Source organism: Lepisosteus oculatus, chromosome 1, assembly GCF_040954835.1.
Source record: "Lepisosteus oculatus isolate fLepOcu1 chromosome 1, fLepOcu1.hap2, whole genome shotgun sequence".
In the NCBI taxonomy this organism is placed as follows: Eukaryota; Metazoa; Chordata; class Actinopteri; order Semionotiformes; family Lepisosteidae; genus Lepisosteus; species Lepisosteus oculatus.
The window spans coordinates 56,012,150-56,030,238 of record NC_090696.1 but is presented as its reverse complement, the minus strand read 5'-3'; the positions used below and the strand labels follow the sequence as shown (position 1 = coordinate 56,030,238).

Genomic DNA, 18,089 nt, shown 5'->3' with positions numbered 1-18,089 from the left:
AAGCATTTTCAGAGAGCAATCACGCTGTGTTTATGTAGAAAAAGCAATTAGGTTTATGAGCAATCTAATTACCTATTCGCTTTAAACGCTATATAAAATAAAGTTTATTTGAGATGAATGATCAGTGTCGCAGTTTAAATAATGGGAGATTTAATAACGCAATAAAAACGCTATAAAATAATGTGACTAGGCACAGAAAACGTTTACAGCACAGTACAATAATAAATACTGACCATGACTTTAGAAGCATAAATTACCTTACACTCAATTTAAACACAAGCTGTCTTTCTGTATGAACCTCTAAGCTGGTTCATACAGAAAATGTAGAAATGCATTAGCCTGATCATGATTAAAAAACACATAATTAAACACGCGTTTGCGATTTAAATCAGAACACGATTTAAATCAATATAAATGTTTATATTGTAACACATACTGTCCAGCCTCCATTTCTCTATAAAAATTTACTCTGTTGCACACACACACACACAATAGAAGCAGGAACCGCTGTCAGAAGGGAAGATATGTTCAAAATATCGCAAATATCGATCATGTTGCGATATTTTGAAATATAAAAGTCAATTGATTGTCCATAATATCGCTTACCTATTTTTTCGAAGAAATGTTTGTTAAAATAAAAGTCCAGCACCAGCTGGATTCGAACACACAACCTGCTAGTTGGTAGTCACGCACCTAGACCGGCAGGCTACAAGACAGCTCGCATGAACAGGCAGGCGAAACAGCCCTACACAGCCCTGTCGCAGTACACGGATATAATCATACCGTTATTAAATTCTTGAGATACGCGATTCCATATTATATTCCCTTTTAATCAAATTCTAAAAGTATGCTTGTTGACTCCGGTATCACGTTAGTTAAAGACTTCGAAGCTTACAATGTTTAGGGAGAAATGGAATACTGGTGTGTATTTTTTTTCTTTAAAGTACCAAGACCAGCTATATACTGTATGTTTATGTTCCAAAATTAATATCGTTTATGGCCTTCACACGCGTTACAGTATGCTCCTATTCTTTTTATGCTCAGCTACTAAGATTTCCCTTCAGTGGTAAAATTCAATATCTACAACGGGCACAGTAAAGACGTTTACAGTAAGTCTTTCTACGGCAGACCAACGGACCACGAGTGCCCCTGTCGGTCAACCAATCACGCACCGTGGTATTTTGCGTCATTGCGCGTCACGATGCACGACGCCGTAGCCAATTACCTCCGGTACGTGTCTGTACTGTGCACTTTGAATGGCTGCATCTGTAGATCAACTAAATGCTGTGGTGTTACTTTTTGTCAATGAAAAAATAAAGTATTTTCATTTAAAATGACGGTTAGAAAGAATGTGGACCAGCGTAATACTTTGAGTTTACAGCTTGACCAAGGTCATTCATTATTAATACTATTAGTAATATCTTCGGTAAAGGCTTTGATGCATAAAATATTTCTGCATAATTAAAATATTTATGATAAGGGTAGGTTGTGTACTTTTGCCCAACTGAGCAATCTTGCTTTCATAAAATATACCATCTTTTTAATGACTGATGATTAACATGCTGTAATACACAGTTTAAATTTAAAAGCTCAAAGGCTGTACATGAGAGGTAAAGCTTTATTGGCTCCTCGTGGCAGTTTTACAAGGTGATTCCGGATACTTTCCGGTATGATGTCAAATGACGCGATACACCGCGTGATACTTCGTTTTCATGCAACATGGCCACCGCGGTTTATCGCGAAATACCCCACCCGTTTTGAATGGCTGCATCTGTATAGTGCATACCAAGATATCTTTTTTGTTTCCTTTTGTTTAACAACAACAAATGAGTTCTTAAGACTTAAATTGACTTACATTTTTCAGTGTTATTTAGCCATTCGTCAGTCTAGAGAAAAATATTTATTTTAAAAGGGGTTACCTTTAAAACAGTTAAAAGTATTTGAAAAGTACTAGGGAGCTGGAGTGCATTTTTGTGGATTTATTTTCTTTAGTAAGGCATTGATCCATTAACTCATGTTTAAAAATGTACTGCAGATGCATATCCCAAAACTGAAATGATCTATACCTGGACCAAAGGACCACAAAATTCAGTGGAAGTTCCTGAAGAATCATCAAGCTTAGTACAATATGATCTGATTGGACAGACTGTTTCTAGTGAAACTGTGAAATCAATTACAGGTAATGTCTTATTTATGTGCTTTCAAGGAGTGCTACAGTATGCTAGAAATAATCAGGCTCTTGAAACATTTAATTAAAAATGATACATTGTTTTAAAAAAGGTACTAAAAGTTTATTTTCTATAACAATTGAAAATATAATCAATGTTAATTTATTTCCTGTATTCTATGCAAAATATCCTTTCATTGTAACACAGAAATGTTTGTATGATTAAAGAAAATGTAGTTTTGAAGTATTTGTTTATACTTGCAATTTAAGATATGTATCTGCTTAAGTGCTTGGCTATTGCTTTTTTTATTTATGGAAGTAATCAAGCTTTTATCTTATAGGTGAATATATTGTGATGACAGTTTATTTTCATCTGAGACGGAAAATGGGCTACTTTATGATTCAGACATATATTCCATGCATTATGACAGTAATCCTTTCTCAAGTGTCATTTTGGATAAATAAAGAATCCGTCCCTGCAAGAACTGTATTTGGTATGTATTATTCATAAAGCTCTATACATTTTATTGAGGGCAATGTTGTCTATTATAATGCAAATTGTAAGTCTTCTGTGAAATTGAATTTAATATATTTTTTAAAGAATTTATATTGCCTCAGCATTTAGTTCTGTCTATAGAAATTTTGAACCTGATTAAACAAATATGAACAGTAACAAAACAATGATAGTGTATACACTATAAATGTCATAGTGGACAATGCTGTTAAAAGCAGTCCTGGAATAGTTGTTTATTTAAAATAATTAATTTGAAATGTCACCAAAGAATCTTGATATATTTGACTAATTAATCTTATTTAAAGAAACAAACTATTTATTCATATAACTTAAAACAGTATGTTGTAGTTACAAGTACACAACTATATCACCAAGAATTTTGTAAAAAAATTCCATTTCAGTAATAGCTTCCAACAGATATCATGTATGGCATTATAAATCCAGCTTTTCAAAGTTGCATTCTATCTCTGTTGCATGCTTCATTGTTGAACTGTAATTTGTAGCTGTGTCACTGATGTTGGTGGTGAAACTGAGGAGCTTTTACAGTTCTTCATGGCCTACTGTTGAAAATATTGTATAAACGTGCATAGGAAGTGCCAGAGTAGAAACCAGAGCAGAAGCCCAAAAATATGGTGGTCCAGGCAAGGCAAATAATGAAATGAGTCATAGTGGCAAACCAGATGAGCATTAAGTATTAAGTGTACAGATGCAGCCATTCAAAGTTCACGGTACAAACCCGTACCGCACGCATCTACACACAAATCACCGAGGCGTATGTGGTTGACTAGCCAAAATGACCGACAGGGGCACTCGTGGTGCATTGGTCGGTAGTTAAAAGATTTAATCATTTAATCTCTTTACTGTGCACATTTTAATCCACTTAGTAATGAATATTTATATGGAATTGTACCACTAAAGGGAAATTTTAGTAGCTAAGCATAAAAAGAATAGGAGGATAACGCCTCTGAAGGTCATAAACGATATTAATTTAGGAACAGAAACATATTATGTAAACTGTATATTGCTGGTATTGGTATTTTAAAGAACAAATACACACCAATATTCTATTTCTCCCTAAACAATTTAAGCACCAAAGTCTTACATGTGGTTATTTCGGAAACATTTTTATGTGATCCTTCTGCCCATGTTACTGTACGTTTATATACAGTACTTTGTGAGAAAAGTGATAGTTTTAATCTTTTCTGCGAATACGCTCGATATCAGAGTAAACAAAAGCATACTTTTAGAATTTGATTAATAGGGAATATAATAGGGAATCGCGTATCTAAAGAAATTAATAATTATAAAATTATATTCCTGTACTGTAACACAAACAGTAGTATATACACATTTCTATTGATATGTATACGGCTGTTTCACTGTTTCTCATGTGCCTCCGTCAGTGGCGTGATGGTTTAAGTGACTGACTTACAGATGCAGCCATTCAAAATGCGTGGTACAAACCCGTGGTATGGTAAACTACCCACAAGCCATGGCAGGGCACCGTAGGGCACCGCGGTAAGTGATTGGCTGGCCAAAATGACTGACAGGGGCACTCGTGGTGCATTGGTTGGTAGTGAAAAGATTTAATCATTTAATCTCCTTACTGTGCACATTTTAATCCGCTTAGTTTTGAATATTTATATGGAATTTTACCACAAAAAGGAAATTTTAGTAGCTGAGCATAAAAAGAAGAGGAGCATAATGCATCTGAAGGTCATAAATGATATTAATTTAGGAACATAAACATTACTGTATGTACGTAAACTGTACTGTGTATGGCTGGTCTTGGTAGTTTAAAGAAAAAATACCCACCAGTCTTCCATTTCTTCCTAAACATTTTAAGCATGAAAGTTTTATGAAATGGTACCCAAATATGCGATTGCTGTATAGAATGAATATTAATTAAAAAAATTATTTAACACGCAAATTAAGCTGTTTACATCTTCCGCCTGAGAACAGTCACCCGTTGCTACCCAACGCAGAAACACAGCCACTAACTAGCAAAGAGAGGACATTAGCTAGCCAATATGGTAAAGAAATAAATGATTATTTTGTTTATTTCTTTTGCACATTTATTTGAACATTTCCATTGTAGTGGCGAGGCTTAATAATAAGGCAGAATTAAGTGTTTCTGAGCTTCCCAAATGAGACCCCATTTCTCTGTTCATCTCTGTGGTGCAGCCACAGAGAGACTATTCGTGCAGGGTGATTTAAGGTCCTAGGACAGCTCCCAAAGGGGGATGCACTTAGCTAAGCCTGGCTATCATGATCAATGGTCATCCATTGGCGCCTATCTGTCTAGGGAGTGCCAGTTGGACATCTGGACTGCATTACTAAGTGCCAGGACTAAGTGACTCATATCTCACCAATCAGGGACTGCTAGGGCCGAGTAACCCACGTGGGACTCTGATGCCCATGGAACATTCAGCCAATCAATGAGCTGAAGTTCCTCCAGGTAAAAACAGGCAACACAGAGAGCCTGGGAGATTCAGGAAGATTCAGTAAGATTCTGGAGAGGATTCTGTGGACTGTTCTAAAGGGAATTCAAAGGAGAATTCCAGGGCAGGACGGCCCAGGAGCAGAAGGCTCCCAAGGGCAGGACATTCTCGCAGCGCGCCTCCTGACCATCCTGAGACTCAGCCTAGACAACCACGGAACGGCCAGTGTGTCCGAGTGCCAGTACTTTCCTTTGTTCTAAGAGTCTAGAGTGGAGGTTGCCAGAGAGTAACCAGCAGCAGGCCTCGTGAACAGGTCGGAACTGTGGACAGCTGAATTACTATTCAGAACTAGCTCTTCATCAGGAACGAACCGGTCCTCTTCCTGACTTGCTGGGACCCACAGTCATCTTTTCTCCGGCGCACAAACTTTGCTAGTTAAAGCCAACAGTGAGCATCTGCAGCGCACCGTAGCAAGCCGCGCAGCACAGCCTGGCACGGAGCCAGAGAGCGCGGATTGGACAGCAACAGCCTGCAACTGTTTCTTTGTGCCCGCAGGGGATCTGAATCCCCAGAGATTGGATGAGTATTCAACTTCAATGCATTACAGCTCGAGAATTCAATTGTTATCCCAACCAGTTGATATCAATTTAATTCCTAAGAGTTATGTACTTGTTTTGAGTATCTAATGTAGAAGTTGTAACCAAGTTCACTTTACGAAACGGTCTTAATGAATGATATACTGAACGTATGCCCTCTTGATATGTGTAACACTTTGTAACTGACCGAATGTACCTTTTGTATTCTGATAACCCTCTCGATTAGATCTGTTAGGTTTACATGCATATTCTATGTATTAATAAATGTATCCTCGTGTATTAGTACCTGTGTGTGCGCGTTGTTTGAGTTATGTCGCATGGTTGGATTCTAAAGCCATCAAAAGAATCAACTTTGTGATTTACTGCTACAATTAATAATTGTCTCAGTAAATGCCCAAACCCTACAGAACTTGTGCCTTCAGAGAGCCACTACATGTAATTTTGCTATGGCTATGATTACATATTTGGCGTCCCTGAGCCGGTTTTCCCTACACCATCGATTGTACAAGCACTTGGAAACTGTCCAATCCCTAGTTCATCAGGCATTTTCTTTTACGCTGCGGGCATTCTCCTGGTTTGGCGCCGGTCTGTGTCTTCTAGGATATAATGCCAGCGAACTCTTGTTTTTATGTCCACTATAACAGACAATCTATTAATTGCTATTAATTCATTTAGGGCTAGAATATGTTCATTGTCTTCCAATCGAGTCGAGTTCACATTAAAAGCTTGCCACGCCCGGACTGTTACACCAACGCATTAGCATGTTAAAGCGATTTCATTGAGGAGCCTAGCTTTCTTAACTAGTAAGTACTGTACTTCCTTGGCTTTGGAGGGGGGAGGTGTCTTTTGCTGGAAATTTCGCCCCCTTCTACTTTGAAAATACCTGTGAAACCGGTTTAATTCGTCACAGCCACTCCCGCAGAGAGAGGGGTTGTACTCGTTAATGTCTTAGCCGGAACACATCATTATATCTCATTTTGTATTTCTATAAAAAAATTGTTTGCCCAGCTTAACACTATTGATATTGTTTTTATCCTGTAAAGCGCTTTGAGGAGCACAGCTTTCTCACCACTTAGATTACTTTTTGATACCATCCTTACACAAAGCAGAAACTTGTTGTATTTTCCGATGACATACAAGTGGAAAGATTACAGATTTTAATCGTCTTTTTTTCTGAACCAGGGAAAATCTGATCATGTTTCTCTATAACAATAATAAAAAACTTTATTTTACATATCACCTTTAAAAGTGGCATCTCAAAGCAATACAGTAGATATAAACCACAGATTACAAAGTAAATACCCAGACAAACGCAAACGCGTTTTTAATAAAATGCTTTTATTCATTCAGCAAAGAGAGAGCGTAAAACTTGGGCGTAACAGCTGGTCCTTTTTCTGATCACTCGCTCTCTGGATAAACATCTCACATGTCCTGTTATTTGTTTTCCTAATTTGCTGATTATGCCTTCTGCGATCCACTCCTGCCCTCACACCTAAAGAAGACTATTTTAAATTTCTTTGCGCGGTCCATTGTGCAATTAACCCTTGTATGTGCTGTCCTTAAGGTGATATCACATAAAAGTGATATGTAAAATAATGTTTTTTTATTATTGTTATAGAGAAACATGATCAGATTTTCCCCAGTTCAGAAAAAAAGATCTAAAGTATACTAGTTTGTCACTAGTATACTTTTAATACAGTCTTTTCTGTGCTCTAGAGGATCCTTGTGATATTTCGAGGTGTTGTTGAATGATAAATGTCACATAGTTTAAATCATTTTAATTCTTAGAAATTATGAAACGCTCCCGCGGCGAAAAAGAAAATGGCTGACGAACCAGGGATTGGACAGTTTTTCAGTGCTTGTAGGATGTGTTCAAATAAATGTTCAAATGGAAATGGAATGTTCAAATAAATGTGCTAAAGAAATACAAAACAAGTAATTTATTCCTTTATCCTATTGGCTAGCTAATGTCCTGTCCTTGTTAGTTACTTGTGGCTGTGTTTCTGTGTTGCGTAGTAATGAGGGACTATATTCTCCAGCGGAGGAATGTAAACAGCTTAATTTTCATGTTAAATACATTTTTTAAATTAAAATTCATTCTATACAGCAATCGTATATTTGGGGACCGTTTTATAAAAACAATAAGGCACTTGAGGCCTGTGCTTTATCATGGATATAGTCACAGTTAAAAGGGTTGCCGGCCCTCTGTACCGCATCGGGCCTAACAACACCTTTTATCTGTGACTATATCCATGATATACAGTAGCACGGCCTCTCGTGCCTTATTGCTTAAATAATTAGATTCTGAAAAGTATGAGTTTCTTTTACTGCAACAATGAGCGCAAGTATTCATGGAACTCACTCACTTTTAACTCATGTTGAACGTTTTGTGACATTTAGAAAAAACAACAAATTCAATATAGTGTCGATAATATTTAGTCAGTAATAATTTCAGTAGCAGTTTGAAATTATTCGTTGTTACTAATAAATGACTTAGCTTTAACTTGTGATATTTAGATATATAAAAATTGTCAATGTACAGTAGTGTCCATAATATTTGCTATTTTAGTTTTTCAAAGAAAAAATATTTCTTCATAATTATAATATTAATGATAAAGCTGTTAGGTTGTGTACTTTTGTCTGATTGAGCAACTTTCATAAAATATACCTACTTTTTAATGTAGAATGATTAACATGCTGTAATATACAGTTTAAATTTAAAAGTCTAAACAGTATACAACTTAAATTCTTAATTGAATAAAGATTGTCCCTCAGCAGTGATCGTGATTCGAAACCGGATGTTTTCTGGTGACAGTTCAAATGCTGTACAGGAGAGGTTAAGCTTTATTAGCTCCACCTGCTGGTTTTACAAGGTGATTCCGGTTACTATTAACATAACATACATTTGCATATGGTAAATTGCGGTATACTGCAACATGCCCACCGCGTTGTACTGCAGCATACCCCACTTGTTTTGAATGGCTGCATCTGTATGTTTTTATGTTTGGAACTGCATGTGCAGTCTTTTGTTGAGGCAGCCATACACAAGGATGGCTACGGTATTCCCAAAAAGACTGAACCTGGAGTATACACAAACACAGAACATTTTGTGTGGTGAACCTATCTTTGCTTCCAATGTGTCTTGATGTGGGAGGTTGAGAATGCTTTGGTCTGTAGTACATTCTTCAACTATCTATTTAAAAGTGGATGAAATTTGTAGGGTTAGTTCTTTGATTTAAACAAGCTATCATTAGTTTGTACACTTTAGGCGTGCTGTGTTAAATGCCTTAACTTTGTGTAGGGATGGATAAATTGTGGAGGGAATAGGATGAATTTTCAAGGTTCTCTTTGTTTTTTTGGTAAGGTACTACTTTATTTTACAGCTGCCTTATTTCTAATAAACATCCTTGTCTGAGTTAACAACTAAAGTAGGGCATGATAACAGAGAAAAAGGAGGAAAATCATTTTATTGGTATACTGGTGTTATAATCTCAAACAATAACCAAACAGAGACACAGTTAAATGATAAATCATTCATTAAATATATTTGAAACACATCATTTTTGTGAATTGACAGACAACATTTATTGCTACTACAGTAAGTGGTCATGTCAGTTACTGTATTTCTTTCTGTTGTGTACAAAAATACTTGGGTAGTATATCCCCTGATATGGATAAAACATGTTGCTCAGAAATTGCTTCCACGAATGTGGATAGGCTTCAAATAGCTCTTTTTAGTGCTGTGTCTTTCCTCCAACTCCATGTGATGTAGTCCACATTCCTGAGTGGACTACGCAGCTAAGATGTCTTCTGTCGGAAGTAACCATTTTGGCTCATCTGGCAATGAAAGGTACTCAGTAAGCCAAAATGGTAACTGACAGCATAGTAATTGAGTAGAGCTGTCAGGATAATTAGAGACCAGCTTGGAATATAAGCTCACTTCAACAGAACAGGGTTGTCTTTTTTGGGAAGAGACTAGGACAGAGAGGGACAGAAAGGGAAAATATGACTCAAGTTAAAGTGGTAGCCAAATCAAACCTGTATTTTCAATTATTAGGAATTAGTCCTGCTTCAGTAGAGAAGTTAAAGTGAAGTTAAGACTCTGCCAAGGAGTTAGGTTTTGGGGGGGGTTGAGTGGTGCCTAAAGAATTATTTGGCCTGTAAACAGTAAAACTATGATTCTGTTCTAAATAAGAGAGATTATTTGTTATTAGTTGGCTATCCAACACCCAATAATACATTTGCAAATTAAAGGTAGCCACATCACATCCTTGCGGACCTTAATCAATTACATGCCATGAATTCAATTTGGTCTCAATGTATTTTTGTGTTGCAATATTTAAATTAGCATCTCAACAGAAACACAAAATCACTAAATATATCACATACATATTACACAAAATATGACATAAAGATCATTACCAAGTGATCACAGCACATTTTAATGTACTCAATATTTTTTATAGAACATCAGATTATTTTAATGCAGTACTATATACATATTTATTGGAGCCTCTTAATATTTGTCATTTGAGTTATAAACACAAAATAAACGTTTAATTTCTACAGACATTATATTTTACCTTCAACTAATCCAAAACAAAAAAAATGGGCTTATTTCTTAAAGGTGTACATATAAAATTTCAATTTTTAATGTTATATTTAATCAAGAGCTGTTTTCCACTTCTGTTGTTCTACCTTGTTAAGATTTTCGACAGTCCCCCACATTGTACCAATTGTAGTCTTTCCCTGTTTATACTGATTTAAATAAATTTAAGAAAATTTTAAATTTGCTTTTCGGAAATTTTCCAGTATTTCTATTTTCAAAGGCAACAAATGAAAACAATAAAAGCAATTGTATATTTTATTTTCACCCAGCTGTAATGAGAAATGTATTGGTAACTCAGTTAAAATCATATACAGTTTACAGTAGCACAAATCATCAGCTATGCCTTGGCAGCTGTGAATTACTCTTAAGTTTTGTTGCCAAGTAATGTTGTGCAAAAACTAAGACTTATAGTAATTGCCTATGACTGCTGTTTGTTATCATTTTAAGTGTATTCATGTTGATGAAGCTGTAGCAAATATTGATATTAAAATAAAGTTTTAACTGAGATGTATTACTATTACTCAACAATACAGTATATTAACCAATATATTGTTATTAACTACAGTATTGCTTGAAAGTATGTGAACCCTTATCTTTCATACAGCATGTCTTAGACAAATAGTATTAAAAAACCTTTATGTAAGCTCCAATATTTAATGAAGATGACCTGAATAATAGACACAAAAATATTTTGTTTCATTATTTATTAAAACATGTTAATTTAACAGAAATTCAATGATCCTTGTGTGCAAATGAAAAAGTGGTGGCACATTCTTTAGCAGCTATGACAGCAACTGACATTTTATAAAGTTGCTAATCAGTCTTTCAAAATCTGCTTTGAGAACCTTTTTGCCCATTTTTCCTTACAAAACTGCTTTGACTTCTCCAGATTTGTTGGTTGTCTTGCATGAATAGCCTACTTTAGGTCTTGCCACAGCATTTCTATTGGGTTGAGATATGGAATTCGACTTGGCCATTACAAAACATGACATTTCTTCCATTTAATCCATTATGTAGTAGATTTGCCGGAATTTCAAATTGTAAGATCTATTTTTGACTTAATTTCAACTCACAACGCAAGATGTTCTCCTTATGCAATTTTGGTACAGTATGACTCTGAATTTATAGTCCCCTCAATATATTTCAGTCGTCCAGGTCCATGGGCAGAAAAACAGCCAGAAACCATGATATGCCCACCACCATGTTTGACAGTAGGGATAAGATTATTTTGGTGTTAGGTTTTAACTAAAAGTGGCTTTTTATTTCTTATGGTCAAAAAGATTAATCAAATTTTATACTCACCTCTCCAGAGAACTGTTAAAGATAAATTTAACTGAGAAATCAGTTAAAGTATATCCAAAACGCAGTCCAAAATCATAGCAAAGAAACCAAAGCCAAGAGTCCCAGTAACCACAGAACATATAAAGCCAAGTCCAAGCCGTAATCCAAGGATCGAAGTCAGTAAAGGAAATACAAAATGTGCCAGGAAAATAGTGGCGGATTAAGGTGATCAGAGGTCCCTAGGCTACACGTTGTCTACCCCCCCACAAATACTGTAATAATTCAGTGACGCGTTTGGAGTAAGAGCCTGCTGCCGCCTCAAACGGAATGTAACACCTCACACGCAGGGAACACACACGTACACAGGGAGCCCAAATACACACACTTCAATAGCCTGTAATATAAGTACAGCATTGCAACCAATAAATCAGACCAGTGAGCTGAAAACAGAAATCATGCGGACACTTACTTTGAAACCGACGATACACAACAAGATCAGCACAGCAGAGACCAGTGACCACCCTGTTTGAGCGCATTATTTCAAGAACAGCAGGACACTCCCCACTCGTGCAAGTCCAATGCAGTCAATAGACTCAAATCAGTCAATACACTGCATAGACGATTAGATATTTCTCTATATGGGCTCTCAAGAAGGGATCAAACTCGCTGATAACTTCGAGGACACCCATGAAGTTCCTGTTGTCGGGGTGCTCGAACATTTTGCTGCACCCCTAAAAGGCAGCCCTCACTCTGCTAAAAACTTCAACACTGCAACCACCCTTTTCAAGACGTTACTCCAATACTCATTCATTGTCAAGCTGTTTTTTTAGTTTTGAATCTATTAGACCATTATCAGCACAGCGCATAACGTATGCAACCATAGCCTATGGCACTATAGCCTATGATCAGTCCGGACTGATAATCTCTGTCCCCAAATAATTTACATGGGAAACAAAACACTGCACCTTTAGAAGGGGAATACAGCAGTCATTCTCTTGACACACACTCGCCATTTCCGAGTTTTCTTTTGAAGAGGGTTTTACAGAAATACCTCTTTTGGCGTTTATGTTGTCTTTCCAATGCTCCGATAACACTCTCCAGACTGATGAGCACAGACCTCTTCCTTAGGTTATCTGAGGTCTCTTTTAATCACGGCATGTTGTAATTACACTAACCTAAATGGGTAAGACCAAATTGGACTAGGCTGTCCTTGTAATCAGAGTGGCTCTTTGATTAGTTAACCCGGTACCCAATTATTTTAGCACTTAACCTTGTTGACTGAGCTACTGAATCTTGTGGTTTACTTAGTTGGTGCACATGCACTAATTATTATGTATTATTTATTTTTCTATAGCATGCATCAGTTCCTCTAAACAAAAAATATAATGTGTGTATATGAATCCTTTCTTTTAGAAAAGTAAGGACTAGTTTTGATTAAGCAATGAAGTCATAGTAAACATTGAAACATTAACATTAACATTGAAAAAACTACAACCGAGGTTCACAAACTTTCAAGCAGCACTGTAATCATATTATTAAGAATAGTGAGTGATGAAGGGAAATTGACTTTTTTATAATTCTGACTTGTGTTTGATCATTTTTGCAATTCTGATCATGCAAGTGTTAAAATTTAGTAATGTAATGTACAAATATGACCAAATGAACAAATGGTTTAAGTAATATTTCCTAGAGTGACACAACTGATATGATTCTGCATATTTGATGCCATTAGGGCAAGATAAAAAGGGAAAGAGGGATCAATTATTGTAAAATTTAGATTTGAGCGAAAATGGTATCTCATATGTAAAAGAATGAAAGATATGGGGAAATGGTTTTTGTTTTTACAAAATTTTTGAACTAAATAAAATTTCAGGCATCTTTGAATAAATGCTAATATAACGTACTTTAAATACAAACTCATAAAAAAAGAACAATATATATCTTCTAAAGTAATAGTGCTGGTGCTTTAGGCTTAACTCTGGAACATATCTACTAATATGTTCTCCCCATGTCCACACGAGTTTCCTCCGGATGCTCCAGTTTCCTCCCACAGTCCAAAGACATCCTGATAGGTTAATTGGCTTCTGGGAACATTGGCCCTGGTGTGAGTGTGTGCATGTTTGTGTCTGAGCGTACCCTGCAGTGGACTGGTATCCTGTCCAGGGTGCATCCCTTCTTGTTCACAAGCTTGGTGGGATAGGCTTTGACTCCCACATAGTACTATTTTGGATAAAGAAGTTAAAAAACAGATGGATGGATAGATAGATCCATGATAAATATCTTAATTAATAGAGAAAATGATCTCTATTTCGACCGATTTTGATAGATGACTTTGCTTAAATGTATTTTAAAATAAAAAGGATTACAATTGGTACGCCTGTAGCTTTTACACGAAAATAATTATCTTTTTTTAAACCTCCGTTTTTTTATTGTTGCGTAATCACGCACTAACTGGTACCCCGGGGGGCACCATGTGTTAAGAAAGTTAGGTGTTTGCATAAACTATTAGTGAGTGGCTCTGGTGAAATTTCGCTCTGAACTGAAGAGTTAAAGTGTAAAGTGTTTCCTCTTTTTAACGAGAAGAGACGTGGTGCTTGAAACATGAGAGTGTGTGTTTTTTTTAATCCCTGGCAGAACCGGGCTTCCATAAGAATCAAGTAATAGGTTTATTTCATGCTGAAAAAAAGAAGAAAGAAAACACATTCCATAAGAATCAGCACCTTTATATAGTGCTTTTATATAGTGCCTGTAAAGGTGGCTTCTCAAAGCGCTTTACAGGATAAAAACAACAATGACAACAACAATATTGTATTTCATTGCACTTTGACAGATAGTCTTTAAATCAATTGTTGATTGAAAGTTTGACAGTTAATGTTTATATTGTAACGCATACAGCCTCTATTTCTTTATGAACATTTTTTTAATTGTTTGCGCAGCCTAAGAGGGTGAAAAGCTTCGCAGAAAAGCTTAAAACTACCACTTTTTATACAGGTTATTTCACATGTTAGTTAAAGACTTTGATGCTTAAAATGTTAAGGGACAAATGGAATACTGGTGTGTATTTTTTCTTTAAAGTACTGAGACCAGCCTTAGTTTACATAATACTGTATGTTTATGTTCCAAAATTAACATCATTTATGGCCTTCACATGCGTTATGCTCCTATTCTTTTTATGCTCAGCTACTAAAATTTCCCTTCAGTGGTAAAATTCCATATTCATATTCAATACTAAAACATGCACAATAAGGTACTATATAAAAAATTAAATATTTTCGTTTACAAAGATGGTTATAAAGAATGTGGACCAGGGCAATACTTTGAGTTTACAGCTTGTCCAAGGTCATTCATTATTAATACTATTAGTAATATCTTCGGTAAAGACTTTGATGATGACAGCTCAAACATGAGAGGTTGAGCTTTATTAGCTCCACCTTGCGGAAATTCCGGCTACTATTATTTTATTTGCGGTACCATGTGGTATTATGCGAGAATATACGGTATCGATACGGTATTATACGGTAACTTGAGTTATACCGCGACAAGCACACCGCATTACAATGCGGTATCGCTCGCTTGTTTTGAATGGCTACATCTGTATATACAGTATATTTCCACCAACAGATGACAGCTTTCTAATAATAGTGTGTGCTACACATTACCTTTATAGCATTTTCTATGTGTGCATTTTCAGTCCTTTTAATCCTATTTGAGGAACTTATTATTTTAGTTTAAAAATAGAACTCTTATTTTAAGTCTCCTAAAATGTTTAACTTTTAACCAATATTCACCAATTAGGCATAGTTAGTATTAGTTTAAAATGTTTGTGTCTGAGTGCCTATTGAATGCCAAGTGAAAGTCTACATACCTGTTTCGAAGTAATATATTTTGAAGCTTAACCTGGATTCAAGACACATTCAATATTAATTTATTTTACCTGCATTTATACATGCTACACAAAACCTACAAGTGAAAAACAAATGATCAAATATTCTTTGCTGTATGACTGTAATGCTTTGTTGCTATTTTTTCAGTAATGGATTCTTTCTTGTCCTACTGCCATACAAACCATATCTATGGAGTGCTTGGGATATTGTTGTCACATGCATACTTTGATTAATCTTGGCCATAAAAGTCTGCTTCTTGCTTGGTCTTTCCAGTTTAGTTGGATGGCTTGCAGGGGCAAGCGGGGGGCATGGTAGTGCCATACACCTTCCACTTCTTAATAATCTTTTTGAATATCTTCTAATATCAACCCCTTTCATTACCATAGCACATCATTTCACTTTTAATGTATTTAGTTTAGATTCTGAAGCTTTAAAAAAACACATTGTAACATTTATAATGTAGTCAACCTTCTATGGAATGTCATCTCATCTGTATATGCAACATATTTACCTACTGTATTTGTCTACCGATTTCAGAACATTAATTCCCCTATCTCCTATATCAAATATTGTAGCAGCGGATGTGTAGCGGCGATGCTTGTTAATAAGACAGAATTAAGTGTTGCTGTGCTTTCCCAAATGAGGCCCCATCTCACTCTCCATTTCTGTGGTGCAGCCACAGAGAAGCTATTCATGCAGGCTGATTTAAAGATGTTTTCTTTTGATAAGGGACAGCTCCCAAATGGGGATGCACTTAGCTAAGCCTGGCAATCATGATCAATGGTCATCCATTGGCGCCTATCTGTCTAGGGAGTGCCAGATGGACATCTGGACTGCATTCCTAAGTGTCAGGAGTAAGTGACTCATATCTCACCTTGATCAACCAATCAGAGACTGGTAGGGCCGAGTAACCCACGTGGAATTCTGATGCCCATGAAACTTTCAGCCAATGAATGAGCTGAAGTTCCTCCAGGTAAAAACTGGCAACACAGAGCTCCAAGACTTTTTCGGACTTTTCTGGAAGGGAGAATCTCAAAGGAGAATTCCAGGGCAGGATGGCCCAGGAGCAGAAAGGCTCCCAAGGGCAGGACATTCTCGCAGCGCGCCTCCTGACCATCCTGTGACTCAGCCCAGACAACCACGGAACGGGCAGTGCGTCCGAGTGCCAGAACTTTCCTCTGTTCTAAGAGTCTAGAGCGGAGGTTGCCAGAGAGTAACCAGAGGATCCACCCGAGGTTAGCATCAGCAGCAAGCCTCATGAACAGGTCGGAACTGTGGATAGCTGAATCACTATTCAGAACTAGCACTTCATCAGGAACGAACCGGTCCTCTTCCTGACCTGCTGGGACCCACAGTCTTCTTTTCTCCTGTGCACAAACTCTTGCTAGTTTCAGCCAACACTAACTAGCGATTCTTGAGAGCATCAGCAGCGCACCGTGGCAAGCCTCATAGCACAGCTTGGGACCGAGCCAGAGAGCGCGGATTGGACAGCAACAGCCTGCAACTGTTTCTTTGTGCCCGCAGGAGATCTGAATCCCCAGAGATTGGATGAGTATTCAACTTCACTGCATTACAGCTCGAGAATTCAATTGTTATCCCAACCAGTTGATATTAATTTAATTCCTAAGAGTTATGTACTTGTTTTGAGTATCTAATGTAGAAGCTGTAACCAAGTTCAATTACGAAATGGTCTAAATGAATGATATACTGAACGTATGTCCTCTTATAGATATATGTAACTCTTCGTAACTGATTGAATATATACCTTTTGTATTCTGATAACCCTCTCGATAAGATCAGTTAGGTTTCCATGCATATTCTATGTATTAATAAATGTATCCTCGTGTATTAGTACCTGTGTGTGTGCTTTGTTTGAGTTATGTTGCATGGTTGGATTCTAAAGCCATTAAAAGAATCATTTTGTGATTTACTGCTACAATTAATAATGATCCCAGTAAATGCCCAAACCCTACAGAACTGGTGCCTCGTGAGAGCACACTACAGATGTATACAGCAAACAATAGCAAGAGAGAAAAAGGAAAGCCTTGTTGTAAATGACAGTGTATTTCCTCCTTTCAGACAGCTGTTCACCACCATTCACCAAAACCTTGCTCGCAATAGACCTGTATAGTATAGCATACACACTCTACTCAGAAATTCCAATTTCCCCAGTACATTAAACATTTACTAGTGTGAGACCACAGCATATGCTTTTTCTAAATCTAAATTTACTAATGCCAAACAGATACTTTTGTCTTTTGCAAAACAGATAGGATAGTTTACAAATATCTGTCTGTTGCCTTTCACTCTGGCACTCCACAAGTTTGATCTACAGTAGATGCAATATTCCCCTAAAACTTTTTTTTAAAAACTTAAATATAAGACTTTATTTAAAATGTGTTAAAATTAATCTCCAATTTTTCCAATGTATCCTATTCATTTTTCTTGTAAATTGGGAACACTGTTCCTAGGTGTAACCTATTGTTTTAGACATCTTCCTTGTCACTGTCCTTAAAAAGTCTGACTAGATCTTACCCCACCAATGTCATGCTTTCTCCTGCTGGAGAGCTGCAGTTAGCATTGCCATGGCAGTTAGA

General features: G+C 36.6%; 1 protein-coding gene across 3 annotated transcripts in view; it reads left to right on the top strand.

The window, feature by feature from the left end:
- The window catches only part of gabra4 (gamma-aminobutyric acid type A receptor subunit alpha4), a 78,047-nt gene that overhangs the window by 15,136 nt on the left and 44,822 nt on the right, over positions 1 to 18,089 (top strand). For 2 of the 3 annotated variants that reach the window (XM_015345326.2, XM_015345328.2), the window contains exons 6-7: positions 2,036 to 2,179; positions 2,509 to 2,661. In XM_015345326.2, the coding sequence (XP_015200812.1) occupies positions 2,036 to 2,179; positions 2,509 to 2,661 (297 nt within the window). Of the gene's footprint in view, positions 1 to 2,035; positions 2,180 to 2,508; positions 2,662 to 16,029; positions 17,333 to 18,089 lie in introns of those variants that run through there. The other variant, XM_015345329.2, reaches the window with a different exon arrangement.